Source organism: Oncorhynchus mykiss, chromosome 7 (assembly GCF_057628025.1).
Source record: "Oncorhynchus mykiss isolate SJ-2025 chromosome 7, ASM5762802v1, whole genome shotgun sequence".
NCBI lineage: Eukaryota > Metazoa > Chordata > Actinopteri > Salmoniformes > Salmonidae > Oncorhynchus > Oncorhynchus mykiss.
In genome coordinates, this window is record NC_143028.1 from 46,030,001 (window position 1) to 46,057,450 (window position 27,450).

The 27,450-nt window shown below is 44.6% G+C and overlaps 2 protein-coding genes across 6 annotated transcripts in view; both read right to left on the bottom strand.

Moving 5' to 3' along the window:
• Positions 1 to 27,450, bottom strand: part of ptprga (protein tyrosine phosphatase receptor type Ga) — a 327,026-nt gene that overhangs the window by 194,107 nt on the left and 105,469 nt on the right. For all 5 annotated transcript variants that reach the window (XM_090241146.1, XM_090241144.1, XM_090241145.1 and 2 more), the window contains one exon: positions 5,471 to 5,575. Coding sequence is in view for 2 of the 5 variants with exons in the window: in XM_036983482.2 (XP_036839377.2) it covers positions 5,471 to 5,575 (105 nt within the window). In the remaining 3 variants the exon portion in view is untranslated. The remainder of the gene's footprint in view (positions 1 to 5,470; positions 5,576 to 27,450) is intronic.
• Positions 10,435 to 13,852, bottom strand: LOC149982560 (uncharacterized). Its single transcript, XM_090241148.1, has one exon. The coding sequence runs from the start codon at positions 12,645 to 12,647 to the stop codon at positions 11,931 to 11,933; it is 717 nt and encodes a 238-aa protein (XP_090097274.1). The 5' UTR covers positions 12,648 to 13,852; the 3' UTR covers positions 10,435 to 11,930.

Consider the following 27,450-nt stretch of genomic DNA (forward strand, 5'->3'; position numbering starts at 1 on the left):
CCTTAACCCCTAAAACTGGTCTCCACAAGGATAGTAAACACACACACACACACACACACACACACACACACACACACACACACACACACACACACACACACACACACACACACACACTCCAACTGCAGATTAAACACCAAAGAGTGATCACCTACTTCCCATCACTCTCCACCCTCTCTCCGTCTTTCCTATATTTAGCTCCGTCCATGATTTTCCACTTTCCTTTCATCAGAGCCTACACTTTTGAGTCATTAAGCTGGGCCGCAGAGTTCTCTGCATCTCTGGGCCTGCCCAGAGCCCTGACCGCCCCCCACCAGCCCACTCCCCCCTTGCCATCCCCCAGCTGCTGACGGGGTCAGAGGAAACGCAGCCACATGCTTAATTCCCATCTTATTTACACCTGAGGCCAGACCTAATCAGAGATCTGCGCCCAGTGGGAATTCCGTTCCCCTGCACATGATCAAAGGTGCTCCGGCAGATGGATATTCCAAGGAAGTGCTCTTGATTGCACCCTGATTCCCCCTCCTGTTGGGTTATTCCCTCTCTCTCTTTCTCTCTCGTTCGCTGTTTCTCCCTCTACCGAGGGACATGGCTGCATACAGTATCTCCATCTCAGCTCTGTGATTATCTAACGGCTGCCGGGCTGAACTAGAAGCCTTCTGCTGAACCTTCATTTATCTACACACACACACACATGCACGTTGCGCACACAGACACCTCCACTTGATCTGATCTCATTCCCTCCATGCTGCTTTGACTCGCCTGATCGAGGCAAATTTAATGAATCTATTCAGAGAAACAGTATTTATGTCAGCTAAAACAAATCTTGATCGCCTGTTGATAGAATAACTGTGGAAACGAAATAAAGTCATCCAGATAAATAGTTCGTGAGCAGCTCAGTTTGCTGGCTGACAGCTGAATGTTTCCATGCATTTCTGAAAATGATGACAATTACATAATTCATCCTAATGCAGCCTAAGGCTTTGCATTACTAATAAGTTGGCGTGTTTATAACTCCACGTAATATCTTATTCTGCATATCTCATGTAATAAATATATTACTACCAAGCCTCCCGTGTGTACGTCAGGAAAAATGATTTAATGAAGTCAATAGCAGCCTGTAATTCCCCCTCACTGCACTTTCCCTTCCCCCATTCCCTCCTTCCCTCCATTCATTCATCTCTTCTCTATCACTAGCACAGTCTATTCCGTGCTGAGGAATGAGAGGAGAGGGGGAATGGGAGGAGAGGAAGGGAGAGGGAGATCTATCCACCATACCCTTTATAACCCACTTACAGGCCCAGCCACTCACAAACAGTCAGGAGAAACAAGGCCAAACACTTGAAAAAAACACAGGATTCACTCAGCGGCAAACAGCCAAATCAGAGAAGCTAGGTATCAGACAGAGACGTCTAGTTTTGGTCTCATATCTTTACCTCCACCCACCCTCTCTCTCTCTGTCCTTTCTCTTTTCCCTCATCCTTTCCCTCCCTTCTCTCCCTCTCTCCCGTTTTGTGTGCAAAGTGAACAGTGTGACCCTGGTAAGATGGCAGCAGCTGCAGCAGTGATTTTTTTAATTGTATTTAACTAGGCAAGTCAGTTAAGAACAAATTCTTATTTACAATGACAGCCTACCGGGGAACAGTGGGTTAACTGCCATGTTCAGGTGCAGAAGAACAGATTTTTACCTTGTCAGCTCGGGGATTCAATCCAGCAACCTTTCGGTTACTGGCCCAACGCTCTAACCACTAGGCTACCTGCCGCCCCAAATGGTGATGGTAGTGATCTCATCGCCAGGAACACACTGCCTCTCAATGTGACCTACATGCTTTATCTGCATGAGGCGCTTCTAACTCGCACCTCTCCCTCTCTCTATCCTCCTCTCTCTCTCTCTTTGCCTCTCTCTCCAACCTTCTCTCCGCCTTTCCCCATCTTTCTCTCTCTCTCCTCCGCTGTATCCGGAGCTGGAGCATGCCTGGGGTCAGGGTCTAAAATGGAGAGATTACTCAAACAGTACAAAGTCATATTCAATTAGGGCGGCAGGATACTGGCTGTACAGTAAATTGCACAATTACTGCAGTACAGTGGCAGATATGCGGCTCCGTTTTCAGGAAAGTGTGCTGCTGTCAGCAGTGCTGGGTCATTCTATTAGAGTGGCCACATGATGGGCCGTGCTGCTCTGCCGTGCATACTTAAACACAGCACGCAGACAAGCTCTGCTCGCCGCAATCATGAACAAAAGAAACGAAGCCTCACAGAGCCAGAGAGCAAGGGCTGTCTATCTATCTCTCTCATTCATTTATGTATTTATTTATTCCTTCACACACACTCTGCCCATCGGTCTCATTTGCTCTTCTGTCATTCTTCTGTTCACTCCTTGTCATTCCCGTTCCCAGCCTCCACCTCATCCCTCCCTTTCCTCCCTTCTCTCACACTTCCTGTTTCTGTTACAGCATTATGTCACATGATGCATTGGCATAGGTGAATTCGTTAGCACAAAAAGAGAGCTGCAGCAGAGCTATCTGATCTATTAGCTGTAGTATACCCTGAGAACAGGCAGAGCCCTTCAGAGACACCAGACAATGTTCCTGTATCACAACTAAAGCCAACTAAAGGGTGACCATACAAGCAAACACTGACTGACATAGTAGTGTGAAGGGCAGACAGAGTAAAATAGTGATTGAGATGTGCCACCACAGACAGGGACAAGTAGAGCCACGAGTGAGAGAAAAGAGGACTCAAACACCACAATAGGAAGCTACTCTCATTAGCATGCCAAGTCAGGTCTGAGGCTTTGTTTTTATTCTGTTAGGCTGCCACCCGCCTCTGTTCCCTACAAACATTCAGCTGCCTTGACACAATATATATCCATCCATCCATCCCTCTTTCTCTCTCTGTCTAGATCTCCCTCTCCCAATATTTCCCTATCTCTCTCTCTCTCTCTCTCTCTCTCTCTCTCTCTCTATGTTTGAAAATATTACTAATAATTCCTCTATCTTCACTGTAGATCATTGTATAAGACAAGGACTGCTGTTGACAGTTGAGTCTGTAATTGTCATGATGTCATTTCCTAAACTCTATGGCAGGCCATTTTGTAAAGGTTGGCATGACAACCAGAAACCCACCCGTTGTCATAACTCTGAAAAATCTTGAATTACATGGAATTCCACTGAGTGCCGATGCAATCACTGAAAGGTGTTGGATAATACACAGCCCATCACACCTTGCACGAAGGACCCTGTCTGAAGAGCCCATTCAGTAAATAATGTACATATTAAGCTATTAGGTAACACCCTGAAGTGCATTTTAGGAAAAGGTGAGCACTGCAGAGTCAAGGTAGATCCAATTAAGCTTTTCATTGTCCCCTACTACAGCAAACTGAAAATACATAGAGAATCTATTCAAATACACATTTACATTTCCTCAGAAATAGACAAAGAAAAACTATACGTGTACAAACAATCCTAAGAAGTAGGAATAGAAGGTTGAATTAAGCATACCGAGTAAGCAGCGTACTGAAGAGGATTAGAAAACACCATTCTGTTTAATATCCTCACAGAAATGACTAACTTTATAAGCTGTCTATTTAAGTCACAGCCCTTAGTCCTCTAAAGTTAAACTACATTACAACATATCATCAATTTCCATCTTCATTCCTTTTCTTCAAGTCTGCACACAAAACATTGAGAGCTCTCAACTCAAGCCTGCCAGTGAATATGAAACAGGCTACGAGGACTGATATGTAAAGGACAAGGTGGTGAATTCTCTATCTCATAAATTAGGGTACGTCTCCCCATTGATGCCAGAAGTATTGAGGCCACCAGGGCTTTAAAATTAATATCCAGCAAGTTGGGGGTGAGGGGAGGGAGGGGCGGGGGGGGGGCGATTTATAATGCCTTTGAGGTAATGATTTTCTGAAGTGGAAAAGTGGAACTTTCCATCAAATCAACTTTAATATGAACTTCAATGTTTGTAGCGGCGTCTGGAGCAGAAGGCAGAGATGACAGAGTGAGGGAGGGCCTATTGATCTGGCCTCAGTGTTTCAGTCAAACCCTCACAAAAAGGCCTCTTAAAATATATGGGAAAGCACTTGTAATTATGAAGACTGTAAAAGCACTAAAAGCAGTAAGCAGTAAATGCAGTCCCCCGTGATGACACATCAGAGTTCTAAAGCTCTGTCCAAATGAGCCAGTTCTAATCAGATCCACTGGTGTTCTGATGACAGATTCCAGGATGGCTACCTCACTAAGGCACAGCAGACTGCCCCATCTGCCTGCCAGACAGAATGACGCATTAACACACACAGAGAAAGGGGAGAGCTTAGAGCTGTGTACAAACTCAGGCGATATTTAAGGACAACCCTACATACTGTGTGCCTCTCTTTACCTAAAGAAAGAAGCAAGAGAGACAGAGAGAGAGACAGAGAGACAGAGAGACAGAGACAGAGAGACAGAGAGACAGAGAGACAGAGAGACAGAGAGACAGAGAGAGAGAGAGAGAGAGAGAGAGAGAGAGACAGACAGACAGACAGACAGACAGACAGACACAGACAGAGACACAGACAGACAGACAGACAGAGACACAGACAGACAGACAGACAGAGACACAGACAGACAGACAGAGACACAGACAGACAGACAGACAGAGACACAGACAGACAGAGAGAGACACAGACAGAGAGCGAGATCAGTATTATTTAGTGACAGGTTTGTGGTTGCTGGTAGTATAGCGAGGTATAAGGGGTCTGGAGAGGAGAAGTTGCGGTGGGTGACCAGGCCCCCAAGGGTCTGATGATTATTAAAAACCCATGCATAACCTCATATCCTCAGCTGTCTCTCACACGCACACGCATGCGTGCATACACACACACACACACATCTAAAACACTATCTATAGCACCAGCAGAAATCCAGTCAGCTTACAAAATGGAGGCATCTCTGTGATCATCCAACAGAATCTGTATTGTTTTCCTCTTGCTGAAATTACACCCACAGTTACATCAGTGTTATAGAACTCTTTAATATTATAAGTTTTCCATGACACAACATACAATCAGTAGATCTTAGCATTAATACTCAGCTCGCTAAGTGAATCTGTCACAAGATCCACTTTGCCCCAAGCCCCTGGCTTTAATGCAGCAGCGACGGGTTACAATCAGAGTAAACAAACAGAAATATTTAAATAAATCAAATAAAGATCATTTGTTGCCTGAGGCTTGGTTGCACAGCAAAAGATGAAGGTTCCTCCACTCCAAATATCGCTCAGAGGGACAACAAAAGTAACTTTTTCTCCACAGAAACATAAAAATAAAAAGCCCAGAGAATCCCTGAGGCCTCTTCTCCAAAGAGCAGGAGGATAGGGGGAGAGCGGGCAGGGGAAGGGGGAGACAGAGGAGAGCGAGTAATAACCATGCTGCACACACACACACACACACACACACACACACACACACACACACACACACACACACCTGAGTAGGCCCAGTAGGACTCCTCAGCCGCTCTCCTGAGTCTGGTCCCAGGCACTCGGCCATCTTGGCTCCCTTGCGTGGCCCCAGGCTGCCCTCCTGTCAGCGCTGTGTGGAGGAGAGAAAAGACAAGGATGTCACCTACATGGCACTGCACTCACATACTGTTGTAGAACAAAAAAGCACTCATTAAGAAAAAGGGTCTGACTGTGACTTGAACACAGTTGAATTACTCAACCGGCACCTCAAACAGTGCTTACAATGACTCACCAAAACATCCTACCACGAAAGACACAATAACATCCTTAAACATAGGCGTGAATACAGATACATAGTGCAGCTCATTGGTAAAGAGAGGAGGGTCTCTGAACATTGAGGCACAGAGCAGAGGACCAGCCTGAGGTAGGATGTTGTAGGATGAGGTAGGACCGCTCCATCATAGAGGTGGATATGAGACGGGAAGAGAGGATGATGGCTGTGTGTGTGTGTTTATGTATGTGTGTGCATGTGTGTGCTCCATCCTTTGTCAGATCTGATCACGCCAGGCCCATTGTGACTGCGGCTCTGGGATGTGAGCTGCTGGCTGCTCAGGGTTTTGGTTAAGAGTCACCCATGCCCCCCCTCACCTTGCTGTGCCACAAATGGGCTTTGGCAGTACCTGGGGGTAACTGCCATTCTACATCTCATCTGACATAAAATGGCCACCTGCGGCTATAAGGACAGAGAGAGAGAACGTCACAGGTAAGAGAACACAGTGTGGTTACTTCCTTACTCACTGCATCACCATGGACACTGGGCCACCACAGAAGACAATCAAAGCATAATAGAATTTTAAAGGCTTCTCGCTGGGTATTGTGGGTACGTAAGGGATTGATATGAACAACAGGTGTCTCTTTGTTTTTTCTCTTCTTTAATTCTTGGGGATGTAACCTTGAGCATGACTGTTAATGTCAATGACAGTCTATGGCTTTTCTATGAATTACATACCTCTCAATCCACACCAAACCAATCGTCTCACTGTCCTTCTTCCTGTCTCTCTTTCTGTCATTCACTGTCCCTCTCTCCCTTTGTCTCTGAGCCTTCACTCGCTTTCTCTAACACACATACCGTGTTAGCTCATTTCCTTCCTTCCCACGGCTGCGCCGCTTCGGACGCCGGTGAGTCATTTAGCAGCAAGCCACTGTCTACACCGGTGTCCATTAAAGGAGTCAGTCAGTTCACAGTGCCAAAGTCCAGCACAGAGGCCCAGGGCTGCAGTGAAACTATCCTCCACCACTGTAGCAGAATCATATTAACGTCCGTGCCAATGACAACATGGGGAGGGGAGAGGAAACTAGGGATGAGAGGAGAAGAGGCGACGATGGGGAAAAAGTAGAGAGAGCGACAGATGGCAGCGTTGGGGTTGAAGGAGAGGAGAAAAATAGATGGAGAAAGAGAAAAGGACAGGGCTATGTAGTGTCCAGTCATTGTGGGGGGGACGACGACTAGTTTTTACAGCCCAGACCGCTCTCCTAACGACAGTATCCGGGTCACTGTGATGGGCAGCCTGCTGCCTGGCAACTGTTCAGCAGGAGGAGAGGAGGGGAGGAAGAGAGGATGCAGGGATAAAAGAAAAGAGTCCTTCTTTGTATTTCCAGAGGAAGAGAAAGGAGGGAAGACAGAGGAGGGAATAGCCTTCGACGTGTAGTGTCAGTTTAAAAACAGTCACAAGGGCTCACATGGTTTAATAAAACACATGGAATACTGTATTTGCTTAAGGAGTAATACATTTAGCAAACTATGGGCAAAAGCACCTAAGGAGAACACTGCAATTACCATTCAACACATCCACCTCCTGCCCTCCTATCCACTGCTCTCTATCTCATCTACCACAAGTCACCACTTCCCTGCTCTCCGAGACCCTGTCAGAGACGATCAACATCAACACAGCCAGCAATGCAGCAGACACACACAAACCACACACAAGCACGTGCACTTGCGCACACAGACACACACACCACCAGCAGTCATGCACTAGTGATGGGAAAAACCCTGTCTAAAAAACAGCAACTTATTAAGATTCATTGCATAGGCCATATAGTGTTAACTTGAGAAAGTCCTTGTTTAACAGTGGAGGTAATGCTAGGGATGTCTCCTATAATCTAATCCGGCTGCCAGAGGTTCCATTCTGCTGTCCTGGCCTAAATGAATTTTGACCTAATAGGCTTCTCCTTTCCTATTAGAGGAATGTGCTCTTATGAGAGAGAGATTGGGGTCTGACATTTTTGTCATACTCTGCAGTAATGATAATGATAATGGGAGATTGAATCTAATAAGGCTCCGAGTGTAGAACTATAAAACCTCTGCACGGCTCAGGCCTCAACATTAACAGAAAGCCCAATACAGTAGACAGTTCTGCAGTGTCCTGGAAATAGAGAATGAAGGTATCATTGGTGCTTTCACAAGGAGAATGAAGTTGTGATAGGCAAGACCAATTGTGATTTGTGATTTGTGAGTTGTGATTTGGCAAGACCAATAGCACCCGCAATGTCAACCTCCAGATTCACTAGGATAGAGAAATCATATAGAGAAATCATATAGAGCTACAGTTGAAGTCGGAAGTTTACATACACCTTTGTGAAATACATTTCAACTTAGTTTAACAATTCCTGACATTTAATTCTAGTAAAAATTCCCTGTCTTAGGTCTGTTCGGATCACCACTTAATTTTAAGAATGTGAAATGTCAGAATAATAGTAGAGAGAATGATTTATTTCAGCTTTTATTTCTTTCATCACATTCCCAGTGGGTCAGAAGTTTACATACACTCAATTAGTATTTGGTAGCTTTGCCTTTAAATTGTTTAACTTGGAACAAACATTTTGGGTAGCCTTCCATAAGCTTCCCACAATAAATTGGGTGAATTTTGGCCCATTCCTTCTGACAGAGCTGATTGATGTCTTGAGATGTTGCTTCAATATATCCACATAATTTTCCTCCCTCATTATATTTTATTCATGATATTCTATTTTGTGAAGTGCACCAGTCCCTCCTGTAGCAAAGCACCCCCACAACATGATGCTGCCACCCCCGCGCTTCACAGTTGGGATGGTGTTCTTTGGCTTGCAAGCCTCCCCCTTTCCCACAAACATAACAATGATCATTATGGCCAAACAGTTCCATTTTTTGTTTCATCAGACCAGAGGACATTTCTCCAAAAAGTACGATCTTTGTCCCCATGTGCAGTTGCAAACCGTAGTCTGGCTTTTTTTATGGCGGTTTTGGAGCAGAGGTTTCTTCCTTGCTGAGCGGCCTTTCAGGTTATGTCAATATAGGACTCGTTTTTACTGTGGATATAGATACTTTTGTACCTGTTTCCTCCAGCTCCAGATTGATTTGCACTTTTCGCACCAAAGTACGTTCATCTCTAGGAGACAGAACCCGTCTCCTTCCTGTGCGGATGACGGTTGCGTGGTCCCATGGTGTTTATACTTGTGTACTATTGTTTGTACAGATGAACGTGGTACCTTCAGGCGTTTGGAAATTGCTCCCAAGGATGAACCAGACTTGTGGAGGTCTACAACTTTTTTTGGTCTTGGCTGATTTCTTTTGATTTTTCATGACGTCAAGCAAAGAGGCACTGAGTTTGAAGGCAGGCCTTGAAATACATCCACAGGTACACCTCCAATTGACTCAAATTATGTAAATTAACCTATCAGAAGCTTCTAAAGCCATGACATAATTTTCTGGAATTTCCCAAGCTGTTTAAAGGCAGTAGTGTCCTTAGTGTATGTAAACTTCTGATCCACTGGAATTGTGATACAGTGAAAACAATTTTGTCATTTGTGTACAATTGTGTAAACAATTGTTGGAAAAATTACTTGCATTGTGTAAACAATTGTTGGAAAAATTACTTGTGTCATGCACAAAGTAGATGTCCTAACCAACTTACCAAAACTATCGTTTGTTAACAAGAAATTTGTGGAGTGGTTGAAAAACGAGTTTTAATGACTCCAACCTAAGTGTATATTAACTTCCTACTTCAACTGTATATTTGAAAGGGGTGATCAGCAAGGACAGAATGTAAACACACCGACACAAACACACCATGCAAAATCTGCATAGCAAATACAATAGATGTGCGTGCCAACCACAACACTTGTACCTACTGCCAGTAATGCTGAAAAAGACTGAAACTTTGGCTGACCCTGTCTTTGTTTCCACACAGAGTGAGTCACACAAAAGTTCCTATTGAGAAGAGATATGGAGAACACTGGTTCCTGCCATCCATCCATCCATCACGGCGGGCCAGCCATTGAAGCTATTGCTGCCTGTTTGCTCTCACTTAATTAAAATGCAGAGCCGAATCCTGTGTTCATGTACTTAACCTTGGCTTTTTTTTACACTTTTTTCTCCTCAGTGGTTCGAGGAGGTAGCATGGGGTGTCCAGAAACACACACACACACACACACACACACACACACACACACGGTCAAACACACACGGTCAAACACACACACACAAAAACACAGCGCTGTGTGAGCCAGCCAGGGCAGTCCTCTCTCCCGTGTTACATTTCATTAGCATTCTTTACATCTCTCTCCAATACCTCTTTACTGCTGAAGGACAGCCGCGGCAGGAAAACACACACGAACACACACATACACACACTAAAACCTGCTAACATGAATACAAAACACAGTCCTTTCTTATTCTCTCACGAACACATACACACACATACTGGCAGTCCAAAACACTTGCACCGTGGTGATCAGAGAGTAACAGCTGTCACGTTAAAAAAAACTTGCAAGGCTGTAATAGTAATAGTTCTCTGGTGGTTGACCAGATCCCCAGGCAGAGGGACAGGCACAGGGTCTGGGGTAGGGATTACGATGGTATGGGGCCGGGGCTGTGGATGGGGGGTGCGAGGAATCAGGGCTGGTAGTTTGCTCTTGGCATTTGGCTATAGGATAGGGGCTGTAGTTGGGCCTAGGGTATGGAGTTGAGACTGGGTAGGGAGAGAAGCAGAGATGAGAGGGAATCAGTCCCCGGAGCAAAGACAACCCGGCATGGGGTGAGTCCACCACAGTCTCAGCCAAAGGCAGTGAGAGCGGTACACAGATGAGCGAGAGAGAGGTGAGAAAGAGAGGGATAAAGAGAGAAAGAAAGAGAGAGAGAAGGGTAGAGAGAGAGCGATTAGAGAAAGAGAGAGAGAGAAAGAGAGAGAAGGATAGAGAAAGAGAAGCAAGAAAGAGAGAGAGGTGAGAGACAGTAAGAGAAGGAGAGAAAGACAGAGAGATAGAGAAAGAGAGCGAAAGAGAGAGCGAGAGACAGTAAGAGAAGGAGAGAAAGAGAGAAAGACAGAGAGATGGAGAGAGATAAAGAGAGAGAGAGAAGGGTAGAGAGAGAAAGCGAGCTGTAAAGCCAAAGAGCCAGTGCATCGTCCATGAAGCAGAAACACTGGAAGGCAACACAAGAGAGTGTCGTAGGAACATTACTCAAATGGGTCTTTAGTGTCGTGGAAAATCCACTTGAAGACGCGCGGCAGCCCCAAGCGCCCGTCTCCCTCCTCTCCTCACTGCATTGATCTGCTATAGACAGGAGACAGCGAGCACGATGGATGGTCGCTCCATTTACACTGATGCTAATTAATAAGCGGTCTGCCGAGGACATGGTCGCTGAGCCAAACACAAAGTCAACACTGACACCTCCACTGTGAAGGCAGACACTCCTGCTACTGTTAACACAACCTTTTGTCCTCTGCAATTATAAACACAGGGGCTGCCATGGGTTCCTTTATGCCCCTTTCACAAAACAAGGCCCATTCTGCCAATGTGAAGCACACAGCCAATTCATGTTTCAGTAGGCACAGCCATCTGTCTATATCCAGATACTGTACACATTGAAACCACGACACAGGAGTAAGTCCCTTATAGTTATTTCCCTAGCTCTTTGTTCATACTAGGATTGCAAAGTTACCAGAATCTTCAGTAATTCTGGTTATTAACAGAAAATGTATTGCTATCTATCGGAACTTTGGTCATTTATATTTAATAACTTAAAATAATTCCTATAGTGTCCATATTGTCCATGAGTTTCTAGAAGATAGATCATATGGTTCAAGAGAAAATTGCCTAACTAATGAAAAAAGCATCTAATCAACAGTGGCATTATTTTCAATTACCTCTGCAACTCGTCCAACTTTGGACTTTTTTCACAACTACCACTATTTTGACACCAAAACATTGAAAACAAATACAGTGTCCATATTGTCCATGAGTTTCTATGAGTTTCAAAATTCTTCAAGCTCTGTCAAATTGGTTGTTGATCATTGCTAGACTGTAGCGATCGTCGTTGTAATCATACTCAGACCAAAGTGCAGCTTTTTATTTTAAGGAGAACCAAACAACAAAACAATAAAGAATAAACGATACGTGACATTCTGTAGAGCTCACAGGCATCAACACAAAAACAAAATCCCATATTATCTATGGATCACCGCCAGAGGCTCCGGACCGTGGATCATCATTGGGGGCTCCGGACTGGGAGCGCTCACTGGAGGCTCTGGACTAGGAACCCTCGCTGGAGGCTCTGGACTAGGAACCCTCGCTGGAGGCTCTGGACCAGGAACCCTCGCTGGAGGCTCTGGACCAGGAACCCTCGCTGGAGGCTCTGGACTGGGAACCATCGCTGAAGGCTCTGGACTAGGAACCCTCGCTGGAGGCTCTGGACTGGGAACCTTCGCAGGAGGCTCTGGACTGGGAACCCCCGCAGGAGGCTCTGGACTAGGAACCCTCGCTGGAGTCTCTGGACTAGGAACCCTCGCTGGAGGCTCTGGACTAGGAACCCTCGCTGGAGGCTCTGGACCGGGAACCCCCGCAGGAGGCTCTGGACCAGGAACCCTCGCTGGAGGCTCTGGACTGGGAACCATCGCTGGAGGCTCTGGACTAGGAACCCTCGCTGGAGGCTCTGGACTAGGAACCCTCGCTGGAGGCTCTGGACTGGGAACCATCGCAGGAGGCTCTGGACTAAGAACTCTCACAGGAGGCTCTGGACTGGGAACCTTCGCAGGAGGCTCTGGACTGGGAACCCCCGCAGGAGGCTCTGGACTAGGAACCTTCGCTGGAGTCTCTGGACTAGGAACCCTCGCTGGAGGCTCTGGACTAGGAACCATCGCTGGAGGCTCTGGACTGGGAACCATCGCAGGAGGCTCTGGACTAAGAACTCTCACAGGAGGCTCTGGACTGGGAACCTTCGCAGGAGGCTCTGGACTAGGAACCCTCGCTGGAGTCTCTGGACTGGGGACACACACTTGAGGGAAAGTGAAAGGAGGAGGCACAGGACGTACTGGGCTGTGAAGGCGTACTGGAGACTTGGTGCATAGAGCCGGCACACATGGTACCGGTCAAATGACACGCTCCTCAAGGCGAGTGCGGAGAGCAGGCACAGGACGTACCGGACTGGGGACACGCACTTCAGGAGGAGTGAAAGGAGGAGGCACAGGACGTACTGGGCTGTGAAGGCGTACTGGAGACTTGGTGCATAGAGCCGGCACACATGGTACCGGACAAATGACACGCTCCTCAAGGCGAGTGAGGAGAGCTGGCACAGGACGTCCAGGGCTGTGGAGGCGTACTGGAGACCTGGTGCGTGGAATCGGCACAGTTTTAACCAGACTGCTAGCACACTCCTCAGGACGAGTACGGAGAGCTGACTCAGGTGGCAGCAAACTGATGACACGCTCCTTAGGGCGAATGTCGTGCATCATATACCAACCCAACAACTCTCTGATCTCATCTCTCTCACTAATGGTCTCTGACTCTCTCCGTTCGCTGTCCTCCAGTTTCTCCCTCTTCTCCCAGACTGTCTCTGGCTCACCAATCGGCTTTGCTAACCACCACGTGTGCCCCCACCCACCCCCCCACCCCGAAAACAAATTTGGGCTGTCTTTTGGCTTCTATGTGGTCGCAAAATCTGGCAGGGTCGCTGTCCTCCCTGTTTCCACGGCAGGCTTTCGTGTCTTGCCAAGACATCCTCCCAAGTCCAGGATATTCTTTCCTCGACCTCCCCCAAAGACCAGGATGCCATCTCCTCCCGGGCACACTGCTTGGGAGGATGGATCTTCTGTCGCGATTGTCGTTGGAAGCATACTCAGACCAAAGCGCAGCGTGGAATTGGTTCGACATCTTTTTATTTTAAGGAGAACCGAACAACAAAACAATAAAGAATAAACGCTACGTGACGTTCTGTTGAGCTCACAGGCATCAACACAAAAACAAGATCCCACAAAAACCCAGTGGGAAAAAGGCTGCCTAAATATGATCTCCAATCAGAGTCAACGATAGACAGCTGCCTCTGATTGGGAATCATACCAGGCCAACATAGAAATACAAAAACTAGAGTACCCACCCTAATCACACTCCGACCTAACCAAATTAGAGAATAAAAGGCTCTCTAAGGTCAGGGCGTGACATAGACAACCATTTTCAGGTTTTGCCATAGATTTTCAATTTGATTTTTAAGTCAAAATGGTAACTCGGCCATTCAGAAACATTCACTGTATTCTTGGTGATCAACTCCAGTGTAGATTTGGCCTTGTGTTTTAGGTTATTGTCCTGCTGAAAGGTGAATTTATCTCGCAGTGCCTAGTGGAAAGCAGACTCAAGCAGGTTATCCTGTAGTATTTTGCCTGTGCTTAATTTTTTTACATTTTTTTTATTTAACCTTTATTTAACTTTTTATCCTGAAAAACATTAGTGCCTCATTGCAAACAGGATGCATGTTTTGGAATATTTTTTATTCTGCACAGGCTTCCTTCTTTTCACTCTGTTATTTGGGTTAGTACTGTGAAATAACTACAATGTTGTTGAACCATCCTCAGTTTTTTCCTATCACAACCATTAAACTCTGTAACTGTTTTAAAGTCACCATTGGCCTCATGGTGAAATCCCTGAGTGGTTTCCATCCTCTCTGGCAACTAAGTTATGAAGGATGCCTCTATCTCTGTAGTGACTGGATGTATTGATATACCATTCAAAGTGTAATTAATAACTTCATCATGCTCAAAGGAATATTCAGTGTATTCAATGACCTTACACATAATTGCATGTGTGGGGTACAAAGATGAGGTATTCATTCAAAAATCATGTTAAACACTGTTATTGCACACAGAGTGAGTCTGAACTTACTTATTGGCAGTACAAATTAAGGGAATACTTATTGACCCAATACATTTACTTTAAATGTCTAAGCCGCTGGGCGGGGGGGGGTGGGGGGGGGGTAAAATATAATTGAATGGCCTTTACTGCTATAGCCAATAGAAAAGCATTGAATAAAACATTCATAAATGGTAAAAAGGTAGTAAAAAATAAATCATAAGAAATTTGATTTTGAACTGACTGTCCCATATCGAGGAGATAATGTATATGAATGCTCAGGGAATATTTTACCACTTATTTTTGTTGGCACTAAACTACCGCCATACTTCTATTCGTCTGTACGGGTTACCTTCAGACCAGTCCTGTATTCATTTGTATGGGTTACCTTCGCCATCGTGTTTGTGAGAGTCTCATCTTTCCATTGAGTGGTCATAACTAGTTTTTTTTTAGAAGAAGAAGAATGATTTTCGGGACGTCTCATGGTCTGACAAACACCACTGTAGCTCGGCCACCTTCTGCTACAGATGTGGAAGGCCGGAATTGGCGGATGCGGTGGATCAGGACGCAGCAAAAACAGATATCTCTATCTTGAACTGTCTGATTTTTATATTATGTTATACTTTGATTGACACGCGGACGCATCAATAGACTCTTAAAGACACCAATGGTATTCAATAAGTTAATGGTTTGCATTTAGGATCATGTTTTAAAGCTTTGTCATTACATTTTTATTTAAAGGTGCACTATGCAGAAATTGCTCTGCCATTTCCTGGTTGCTATGGGACAAAACAAGTAAGTATAGTGTACAGAATCATTGTACCATCTAAACCGAAGTGAAATATATTTTCCATAACCAAAAGTATTGCATCTTCAGCTGTTTGAAGCTGGTGTACATAACTGAAAGTAAAAGAGGCAAAAACTCAATTTAAGAAGAGGAAGCACAGAAATAGTGCACATAAAACACATCTACCGCGTCTTAGACTTGTTTTCAAAGATACAACTGTTCTGGTAGTTTACTGGTACATGTTGATAGTTTCCAGTAATATACCCTCCCTTTGCAACCGTAGTTCATACACTTCAACAGACACTATAGGAGGAAACACAAGAAGAGACACACTTTATAATAAATTAGATGAAGGGTTGCATCCAAGTCATTCATGTTTAATGGGATTTTTGTGAAACCGACAGTAGCATGTTTAAAAAAAAAAAAAGCGAAATCTGTGTTTTTATTTAGGGTTATGGATATGTTTATGGTAAAGGTTAGAGAAGTCTTTTATAGCATGGCCCGACAGCAATGACCAAATCCACAGTACAGTGCTACCCCGTGAGGGAGCAGTCATCTCATAAGAATGTAGAGCAGAGGACTGTGGGTGATCTTTAGTAATGTTCCGGCTGATTGGTGGAGGATGGAGGGGTGATTTGTGGGCGTCGTCTTCCCGTAAAAAATCTGCATTCATCTGTGGCATTCACGGAGTGCAGGAACTAAAGAGAAATTAGATGCAGTCGTTTCTTTTTTTTCTAAACGGAGGCTTGAAGGTCAGTACATATAAAACAATCCATAACAGATGCCACTTAGCAAAACCCAAGTGCAGACAACAGACATCTGCTACTGCACGTCTCTCTCGCTCTATCTGCATTACAGTGAAAAGGGAAATGGACTGCTCTACTAATAACTCAGGCAATACTCATGTGACATTTCAATAATCATAAGGATGGATCTATGTCCTCTAGCACTCAATGTTGTCTGAGCTCTTTTTCTAAGCTCCAGTGTGCTGCTACGGTATTGTCCTTTTTGATGCATGACCCTGTAGCGTGTAGTGTATGGTGTATGCTACTGCTGTTTTGACCAGGTCTCCCTCAGAAAAGACGTTGTTAAGCTCAAAGGGGCCATCTGGGTAAATAAAGAATGAGTACACAAATAAAACGGGGCTGACCAGGATAAAAGTGGCAGTATGGTAGTGTAGTGACAAATGACAGCTCTTAGACTTGTGAGGGGAGCCATTATAAAGAACACTGTTATGTTGTTCTGGGCTCCTTGGGCTCCTGTGGCTTAGTGGTCTGTCTTCATGACATTGAGGACAGTCAGGTTAAAGCTAGTACTGAATGTCAGACACAACAATCCCCACCCCTCCATCTGTAATATAAGGTCAAAACAAAACCATGTGGATGGGGTGGGGCTTCTGACCTCATCTCATCCAATCAGAGATCTCTGCTGTATCGGGCACAGAGGCGTGAGGGTTTGTGTTGGTAGAGGAGTGTCATCTGGGAGCGACAAAGTGTCAGAGAGAGCAGTGGGGAGCAAAGGATGTGATTAATCTGAGAGATGAGATGTCTCCTCGCTGGGTGGGTGAATCCACACCTCGCCTGCATCATGATGAGCCAGCCCAGCCAAGCTCCAGGACACACTGTTAGCCCTAATGACATAAGCGGAGTAATGATGGCTGCCCTGTTAGGAGCATCCAGAGGGAGAGAGAGGGGGAGAGAGAGAGAGAGAGAGAGAGAGAGAGAGAGAGAGAGAGAGAGAGAGAGACTATAAAAGTAAGGCTTGGTAAAGTCAACCAACAACCTCTAAGCATGGGGAAACTAAGGCTTTACAGCACACAGGATACAATCACAGCCACACAAACACACCACATACAGTACTGTGACTTCTATGGCTGAGAAGCTCCCTGCAGATGAAAGCCTGACCGTGATTATTCCTCTCTAAGAGCCTCTCCAATGCATTGGCTATATATGACAGCTGAGAAGAGAGGATCTACAGTTACAGCACAGGACGGAAACTAAGTCAACACAGCCAACCCTCTTGACCAGAGCAAGGGGATTCAGAAAGGTCGAGGGGGGTGGGCTACTTGAGCAGGATGGACTGACCCCAGAGGTTAAAAGACGTAAAGACAGAGGGACTTTGAAATAGCACAGCACTTCCTGCTTCCTGCTCTCATTTAGTTACAAAAGCTGGGCATGAGCCACGGAGCTAGCTGGCACATTCCCGCCAAGGTCAATGCACTGGGGCTCTCTGCAGTCAGGGAAACACAAACTCGCAGGCACGGAGACACACGCACACGTGCGCACAAGTGCACACAAACACACAAGCACGCACATATTCATAATGTAAATGGTCTGGGGACTAAGGAGAGAGAGAGAGAGAGAGAGAGAGAGAGAGAGAGAGAGAGAGATGAAGGAAGACATGAAACAAAGAGCACTACCACACTACAGGCAGTCATTGACATGTACACATTACTCTGTCATTGCATCATGGCATGGTGAATGTATTAGCACCTATTGCATCAAGCCTCTTTGCCGTAGCTTCGTTTCAACAATTAGGACTCATTGTATTGAGTGTGGGGGATGAATACGGAATCAGTGAATGACGCCAGCTCACATGCTCCACTGTTACAAGGGCAGCTCCTCTTCAGATTGAATGAGACGGAGCATAATAATAAAAAATATAATATATAACAGCCATCACACTCAATATTCTTCAAGTACTGCTGAGCGATTAAATCATTTTTAAAACAACTAATTGACGATATTGGCTCAATGATTTATATTCCATTCCGTTTGTTTCTTTTCTGTGAGCTCGATGTGTAGTTTCTGTAGAGATAAATAAGACCAAGCCTGAAATGTGTGATGTAGTATTTGCATTTTCCCACAATGCAATATTCTACAAAGTTAGCTCAGAAAATGTGGTATTTAACTGCAAGGACCATAATCCATTGTGGCCCGCTTTCACTTGTCCGGTCTGTGCGGAGCAGACAGAGAGAGAGAGAACGCTCGATCCAGAAGGACAGAAAGCAGTTGTCCGGTCTGTGCGGAGCAGACAGAGAGAGAGAGAGAGAGAGAGAGAGAGAGAACGCTCGATCCAGAAGGACAGAAAGCAGTTGTCCGGTCTGTGCGGAGCAGACAGAGAGAGAGAGAGAGAGAGAGAGAACGCTCCATCCAGAAGGACAGAAAGCAGTTGTCCGGTCTGTGCGGAGCAGACAGAGAGAGAGAGAGAGAAAGAGAACGCTCGATCCAGAAGGACAGAAAGCAGTTGTCCGGTCTGTGCGGAGCAGACAGAGAGAGAGAGAGAGAGAAAGAGAACGCTCGATCCAGAAGGACAGAAAGCAGTTGTCCGGTCTGTGCGGAGCAGACAGAGAGCGAGAGAACGCTCGATCCAGAAGGACAGAAAGCAGTTGCTTCAAAAGCCTGAAAATACATGATCTAAGTGATTAATAGTTGGTTCTTAGCAGTCATAAAAGTATGCCTTATTTACTTCGAAGAACTAGTAAAATTGTGATTTTGTCAGGCAGCAGCTCTATAGAGATTAAATGAGGACTTGGAATTAAATAACAAGGTAATCAAATAAAACAAATATTTTAGTAAAGTAAATTCATGTAAAATAATTGATGATTAATAAGTGATAATGGGCAGTCACTACCATCATGGGACTTTAATTCACTGTTTTACTCTGTGTTGTTACAGTATTCATCCCACATAATGCAAAGTGCATTCAATATCAAAAAAATAAAAAATACAAAATAAAAAATGAAAACCGGGATTATATTTTTAATAATCAAACTGAAACCGAACCGATCTACTTAAAGCATTTAAATGCTCATCACTAGTTCACTGGCACTTTCATAAAGAAGTCATTGTCAATATATGGTAACGACATGGAGAGAGTTACAGTATACAGTGGACAAAATGAAATGCTTACTTGAGTCAGCGTCTGACTGAGATTATAGGCCTCTTGCAAATACTACCTGATTAGTAATTCAGAATCAATAGCCCAGGCCTTCGCTGCTCCTGCAAGCCAGAGACTTAACCTTAGGGGTCAAGACCAGGTCAATGCAGCTCCAATACGCATATGGGCTCAGGGTCTTTATGTTCAACCCATACACTGTTGTAAAAGCAAGTCAATGAATCATCTGCTCTTTCTATGACACACAGTGATTATTCCTGTATTTCCCAATTTCCTGACCTACGACCTCTCACAGAGTGCTTTGCATGCTGAGGTGTTCCAGCATGTGAATTCATCAGTGTTTTACAGCAGTCGTTTCCAGCTCCTTTTGGATCCATATGGGCACCTGTGACCTGTGTACTGATCCCACCCAAGGCTAACCAGCAAGTCTAAGGTTTAATGACAATATGCTTCTCTGATTGTATTGGTCTCAGTCTCTCTTTATCGCTCTCTTTCAGAGGTTCTTCTCCCTGGGTTCTGGTTCTCAGTTTGTCCTAACAAATATGGCCTCCGTCACGGTCGTGGCGAACATTGAAATGGAGATATGAAAGATGAATGCATTTCTCCTGTCAAGATTAAGTCAGCTGAATGAGTAAAGCTACATGCCCAGTGCCAGATGCAAGTTTTTGTGTGTGTGTGTGTGTGTGTGTGTGTGGGGGGGGTATTAAATTACATAGATAAACATAGAGCCAATAAACATAGTTTTGTCAGGAGCAGAGGTTGCAGAGTGTAGTTCTGCAGTATGGGATGCGGATGAGAGCCGGACACAGTGTACAGTAATTCAATTAACGCCCAGGCGAGGTGCTTCCACCCTCCTAGGGCTCAACGCGGCCCCAAATACAGAGTCCCCTAGCCCACCCCCTTGGAATCCATCACCCACCCCCCCTGCCCTCTGCTAATGACAAACCCACTGCTTCATGTCTGGACAACCATCTGGTGGCGCTGAAGCTTTTAAACCAAATCAAATAGTGTTGCCAAAGAGACCTGGGTGGGAGATATCTTACAGAGAGCTGCAAGCCTGTGTGTGTATGTGTGTTTCAAGATATTTATCAGAGAGATTTCATTTTGGTTAGTGTGATGAATTGTGGCTTGCATAGGGCACTCCTCAAATGCATACACGTCACACATGTCACACACGTCACACACACACACACACACAAACACACACACACACACACACACACACACACACACACACACACACAATAGATTACGTGGGAACATTCATCAGGGGGTGGAACCGCAAAATAAGTGATTACTGTCCTGCTAAGTCTACTTACTGCTCTCCCTAGCGTATTGGATTTATTTCAGGAAGTACCACATGCTATCCATACACCAGCAAAGACTTTGTCCCCCACATCACGTTTAACAACTGTCAAATACTGCCAAAGCACCTGCCAAGGTACTGTGACTCTAAAATGAGCTGAATCTCTGCTAGATGCCTTAGATACAAGCCAAAATATATAAAAATTAGGTTTAAAAAACTACGCATTTGTGGAGAGGGAGGGTGCCGAAAACACAAAATCGTATTTTCCAGAGCGTAGCCGCACCTCAGTCACAGCTTGACACGGAGTACCGAAGTCATCCGCTCAGACTCACTGTGGTGAAGCAAAATATTCCCCTTATTAGACTTTGTAAGTAAAATGCCTGGTGTTAACGGCTTCCAGCAATTTGCGATAAGGCAGCGGACTGGTGAGGTGAATCCAGCTAATAAATAACTAGAGCTGCTGGAACGTATTTTTAGCAGGAGATAAAACATACCTGGGAAATGTATTGCTCCAGGGACAACCAAATGTAATTATTAAGATTGAGATTAGGGGGGGGAACTAGGGTTAGGGTAAGGGGGTTGAGCGGTGTGTGGGCCGGGGGGAAGGGAGGGTCATGGTGGGTGTAGTTCGGTATCAAGCTTATGGAAGGAGCATAGGAAGACATAAGCATTGATTTCAGTTATCTCTCCTCTACAAACTGAAATGTGACTCAGAATGAATTGTGTTCTCTGAACACACTAAACCACAGTTGCACTTGATTGATTGACAACTAGTGACACCCTTGAACTTAAGTATTGAGTATAAACATGATTTTAAAAGGCTGGAGATAAAGGGAACAGAGTCACTACTAACATTGTATGCCTGAGGGACTGGGATTTGTTTTTGATAGATAATTTCATCTGATGAAATTCCAAAAATCACAACCACATCCAACCACATTGATCAACGCGAGACAGCGTGTCAACTATTTACAATGGGGGCCCTCGCCTCTGCCTCTGTGTCTGTCTCTCTCTCTACATGCTACTACTGTGTGTATTCACTTTACCTGTCTATTTCTCATCTCTGTCTCTCTGGGCATCATGTTGTGAGCTACTGGGACCAGAGAGTCACAGCAACAACAGGACAGACTGATCCTACCTTGTACATTATACAGAAGAAAAGTGTACACATGTTTTGGAGAGAGAGCTTAACACAGAGCTATAATCAACACAGTTTTGTCTTCATTTACACAGCATTAGATTCACCTCTATTTTCATTCTATTTTCTTGTGCATATCTGACCTGATATCCATCTGAATCACTCACTCCTTGCTTCTCCCTCTCAATCTCCCCATCGCTCCCTCCTCGGAAGAGATAATGACATCTCATTTCGATTTAAACAGATTGACACCAGGCCATATTTCACCTTATGCTATACACTCATCCTTGAGAGACCCATTAGAGGGAAGATAAAAAACGAGATGATGAATTTACTGGACCTGATGAAGAATGGTTTGTTCCCTATTCTGTTCCCATCACCGCTGACGGAACACGGACATGATATATTCAGCCCCCACCCCCATCTACCACGGCCTAATGGTGCATTCCAATAAACCTACATTCAATCTACACATTAGTGGAGAGCTCCATTTATTGATAGATAGAATCAATAGGTAGAAGATAAATTACTTCAGAATAAATTATTTACTTAACCTCGGTACTTCCATTCAATAATAAAAAAGCAGAATACATGTTTTTTTTTTTTTTTAAATAGACTTCTAGCCGTCACATTTAGCCAACATTAGTTTTATTTCTCTCACTTGAATCGGGATATATTCCCACCCATCTCTCAGTTAAAAGACATGTCTAGAGCCGAGCCATTAGTCGTCTTCGAACCACATGCGTAATCAAAACCCCTCTGTGTCATAAATGGTACCGTTGGACATGTAAATAACCATTAAAAACCAAGAACAGAGAGTGCTCAATATCGCATCTTACTGCCCTAACACTGCACACTCTGGAGCACGCCAAACATAATGAGAGTTGAGGCCCTTCTTAGTGCATCCCCACTCTCCCTGTTATCCCACCTTCTGTCTCCCTCTCCCCCGTCTCTCTCCACAATGCTCTCAGTCAGGGGGCGCACGAACACCTCACCTGATGAGCCACGCGGGACATCCAATTTCCAGCAGAACACTGCATACTTCCCGTCTCCTCCCCGACCCCATCTGATACAAAACACCTCACAAACAAGCAGCACAGCTCTGGGACTCCCACTATTCCACGGGTTGCCCTGCCTAGGGACTTGTCTTCATGTCAATTAGCTCAGAGCGCTCCGCTCCCCCTCACCCAGGGGTAGGCCTACCTGGGAAGAAAGAGGGGGAGAGAGGGAGCACTGGAAGGGAGGAGGAGGAGGGAACTTCAGCTCTGGAGTACAAATGTGGGAAACAGAGGATGGAGAGAGAGAGAGAGAGAGAGAGAGAGAGAGAGAGAGAGAGAGAGAGAGAGAGAGAGAGAGATGAAGGAAGACATGAAACAAAGAGCACTACCACACTACAGGCAGTCTTGGAGAGAGAGAGAGAGAGAGAGAGAGAGGGAGAGAGAGAGAGAGAGAGAAGGGGGGGGGTAAGGATATTGGTGTAATGAAGCAGGAAAGCCTGCAGTGGAAATTGTGCTGTAAATCAAATCCGATACTCCATTTTGTCTGCTAAATGCAGATAAACAAACCGCTGCTGAGACGTTTTACAGTGTGGATGATGAACAACTTACACAGGTGCAAACACACGCACACACGGACACACACATGGTTCCACACCCCTGAGAGCACCACTCCTTGTGGTCTCTATGGTTGTGTGTGTGTGTGTGTGTGTGTGTGTTGCAATGTGTACACAGCTACAGGCAGAGGTGTAAAGCGCCACTGCTGATAACTGTTAACAAGCAGCTCACACACACCATGACACTAGGGTCCTATTACGGCAAACAGAGCTGTGTCTGCACACACACACACACACATGCACACAGTAACACGGCACCTGCTGTTGCCTCTCCATCTCTATTTCTCCCAGTTGGAGGGAGTGGGAGTACCAACCAATGCGAAACTAAAGTGAGTCACAAACAGAAAACGGGCTACACTGGCATCAAACGAGTCAGGAAGCAAAAACAAGCTACAAACCCTCAACACAAAAGCAGGTGCCTATGGGGATGTAGAGTCCCAGTTCTACACGGACAACCTTGGATTCGCCAAGCCAATAAGCAGCCACAGGGTCATTCACCAGTCAGCTAGACTCTTCGAGGTCATGTAGTGTAACTCTCTAGCTGAGGATGAAAAAAAAACAAGGACGAGGATATTGAACGTCAAATGCAACTGAGATGGGTAGATGGGTTCAAGATGGGTTCAGAGTTCATAAAGCCATGAAGTCACGGCACACTTTGCTGTTGTGTTCTGTTGAAACGATAGTTTGGGTTTTGAAGAGACAGAAAAATGGTATCCACGAGTTCATCTGACACTAAGGAAGTAGATAAATGGCTTCACTGACAAAATCCCATACAGTAAAAATACAAGTCAAGACATAATTAAATGAATAAGCCTACATTGTTTAATTAATGAGACACTTTGAGAGTAAGTGAAATCACACATTTATTTGTGTATACCTTTTAGCTACTGCAACAGAGATTTCAGTGTACCAGAAAGCCAACCTAAACCTGGACCCTGCCCGCACACACGCACGTTCATCAGCTGTGTCCAACCACGGTTCTCATCCTCCGCCAGCAAGATGGTCTCAGTGGGGAAGAGTCTATTTCCAGCCCAGGAGAGGTGGAAGTGTGCATGGGGTTGGTGGAGACTTTCTAAAGGGTAATTACTAACGTTAGAGCAAGGTGAGGCACAGTTCAGGTAGATTGGCTGGCTTCCTCCTGGAACTAAAGTGGAGTAATTACCCAGATACAAACACAGCTTTCTGAGTACACAGAAAAAACTGATCAAGTTTTTATTTTCACTAAACAGAAACCCTTCTGAACAATTCATCCCGTGCCCAGTGATTTACTCTGCTAGGTGGTAGAAAGAGGGTAAACACTGTTTTGCTTCAGACAGACCAGAAACTAGCCCCGCTTTAGTCTTTAAACGGTCACACACTACCCAGAGGGAACGGAGTGATTCCCACGCTAACAGCTTGAACACAAGGACACTGCGTGTCTCCAAAACCCAGAAAGAGACAGGGCTCGCATGTTACTGGAAATACACGGCCCTCCGCACTCCCCCCCAAAAGACTGCATGCTAAATATAAGAGGTCGGGTGAAAGAGAAAGAGCCCTGTAGTTGAACTGAGAGCTAGATACAGTTTACATGTTTTTTTATGAAAAAAAGAGAACAAGAATGAAGAACAGAGAGAGAGAGGGAGAGAGAGGGAGAGAGAGAGAGAGAGAGAGAGAGAGGGAGAGAGAGAGAGAGAGAGAGAGAGAGAGAGAGAGAGGGAGATGAGGGGAGAGACAGGAGGAAAGATGTGAAAGTGAGAGGAGAGAATGTGTGTGTAAAGAGAGCGAAGACTGACAGGTTTAGGAAGTGTGTTTGGCACACCATGTGTGAGACTGGGGCGCCTGAGGTTCATGCATAATTTATCCTGGGTTTTGAGGATAAGCGTAAAGATGTTCCACGTTCAGGATGACAAGTGCACATGACAATTTAGAAAGGCAGTGACCTCAATCAAAAGACAGGGTCAAAGCACGGACCCAGCTACAGACGGAGAGCAGACCTGTTAGTTTATTAGTACTACCCCGTCAATTTCCTCAGCCTGGTCTCTCTCTCTACAGCAAGAGGGAGAAGAGAGGATAAACTAAAGGAACAAGAAAAAAATTCACAGCCAATTTGCCATGTAGCTCAGGCAAAGCTGACTCCGAAGCCCACAGAAAATAAGCTCAATCCATCAAGGCCCTGTATCAACTGAGAGGCTGGCGGGTTAATCGAATGCAGTAAATAAAAATATGTTTGCGATTCACCCGGTAATAACGGAGCAAGGTGGCAAAGACGTGATTTTCACAGCAGCTCTTCCTGTCTTCCTAAGTTCAAATGACTCAGTCACTGTTTGGGTATAGGAGGGGTGAACTAGAGTTAAACTTGGGAAACGTTTATTTCAGAGCACAAGAGTATGTGGCTTGTTAGTGAGAGAGTAAGTCCCAACTCCTTTCCCAACTTTTCCTGTCAAGACAGATTCGCTCCACCTTGGGGATTTCATCCTTCATCCTCCTCTCCGTTAAGCATTGGCCCATATGGGCTTACAAGACAGCTCTGACATATTCAAATCAACCATATGGGAGAGAGGAAATAAACCACACAGAGTGAATATTCAGAGAGGGAGCAAAGTCATCACAAACACATACCATAAAGCACTGATGAACTGCCATTTGAGGCAAAGGCGGGTCTAATATCCCTTTCAAAGGATGTGTAACATGTATCAGTGGGGAAATAGTTTGTTAGAATGTAATCAAACCTGCACCACAAAAAACACACTGCTGGGGGAAAAATCCCATTGTTCCTGCATTCACAGTATTAATAAGTAGGCTTCATCAGTCAATTAATAAACTGAGTGAGACAAAATAAACTTTGTTTTTGATTTGAAATTAATGGGATCAATTTCCAGGAAGACTTCATGTAAAATGTGTACCTAAAGACTTGATACATCTGATACATTTGATACTAGGATTGGGCGGTATCCAGATTTCCATATTGTCATACCATACTTACGTATCTCATCCCGGGATTTACGGTATTACCGGCATAGCACACAAGGGGCTGCTAAAAATGCAAGAAAAGCCCATTGGACCGAAAACAAACATAAACTAATTGCAAAGACAGGCAAATCCAGCTCATAAAGATATACAAGCATAGCTAGTAGCTACTGAATGTACATTTCACTGAGTGTGGACATTTACAAGTGAAAGTGAACAAGAGAAATTGTGCAAATGAACAAAATTGTGATGCATGCTTTTCTGAAGGAAGAAGAGCACGTGAACACGAGGGAGGAGAAGAGGAGAAAAAATGGCATCTATACAGATAACTCATCCAGAGCTCCTTGACTTCTGGCAGAAAGCCATTATAAGATATCTGATGGCAAACATTTAGCAGTGAATTGCATACAAGTGTAACTTCATCAGCTCATGTGTGCCACACAACTGATAGATATAAAACGCTATGAACTCACCAGCTCCCTCCGTCTCCCGTTGTGCTATTTACACAGAAACACGTGTCTGGCTCAACTGTTCTGGGGAACTACGGTAAGCTTCATAATGTAAAATAATGTGTCAGGTGAAATGAAGAACGGAATCAGCTTTATCTCTTAAGATATTGCTCAAGTTGACTGCAGGTATTAACTTAAAAAGTAGCTACAAATATTCCAATTAATAAAAAAATAAAATAATAGTTTTGACGGTATTGAAAAACCATCCCGTGGCTTTTTCCAAATACCCTGGTATACAGTATATACGGTACACTGCCCAAGCATATTTGATACATCTGATCCTGGTAAAGTTTTAAATAAATGATGTCTTTAACATTGTTGTGCTGTACGTGCCTAGTGCTTTCATATTGAATTGTAGAAGAAAATAGACTTTGCATGTCTCTAACAAAAATCTCCACATACAAATCAAAGAATACACAAACAATACCCTCTTCACATTTTCAGATATACTATATATCCTAATAAGCGGGATTCAAATCTTAGAAGATTCTTACAATTCATTCCTACAGAGCTGAACACCGAGTGAGGAGACCTCTATGCCATTGCTATTGTTATTTTATTTTTTTGTTGTTGATTATTGCTGTTACTGATTGTCCTGTTGACAATATTGATTATTATTATTTGAATTATGTTAATATTGTAAATGTATCACTT

Bases quoted from the DNA above. Each gene is read 5' to 3' on its own strand.
- LOC149982560 (XM_090241148.1), bottom strand. From the start codon at position 12,647: ATGGTTCCCAGTCCAGAGCCTCCAGCGATGGTTCCTAGTCCAGAGCCT.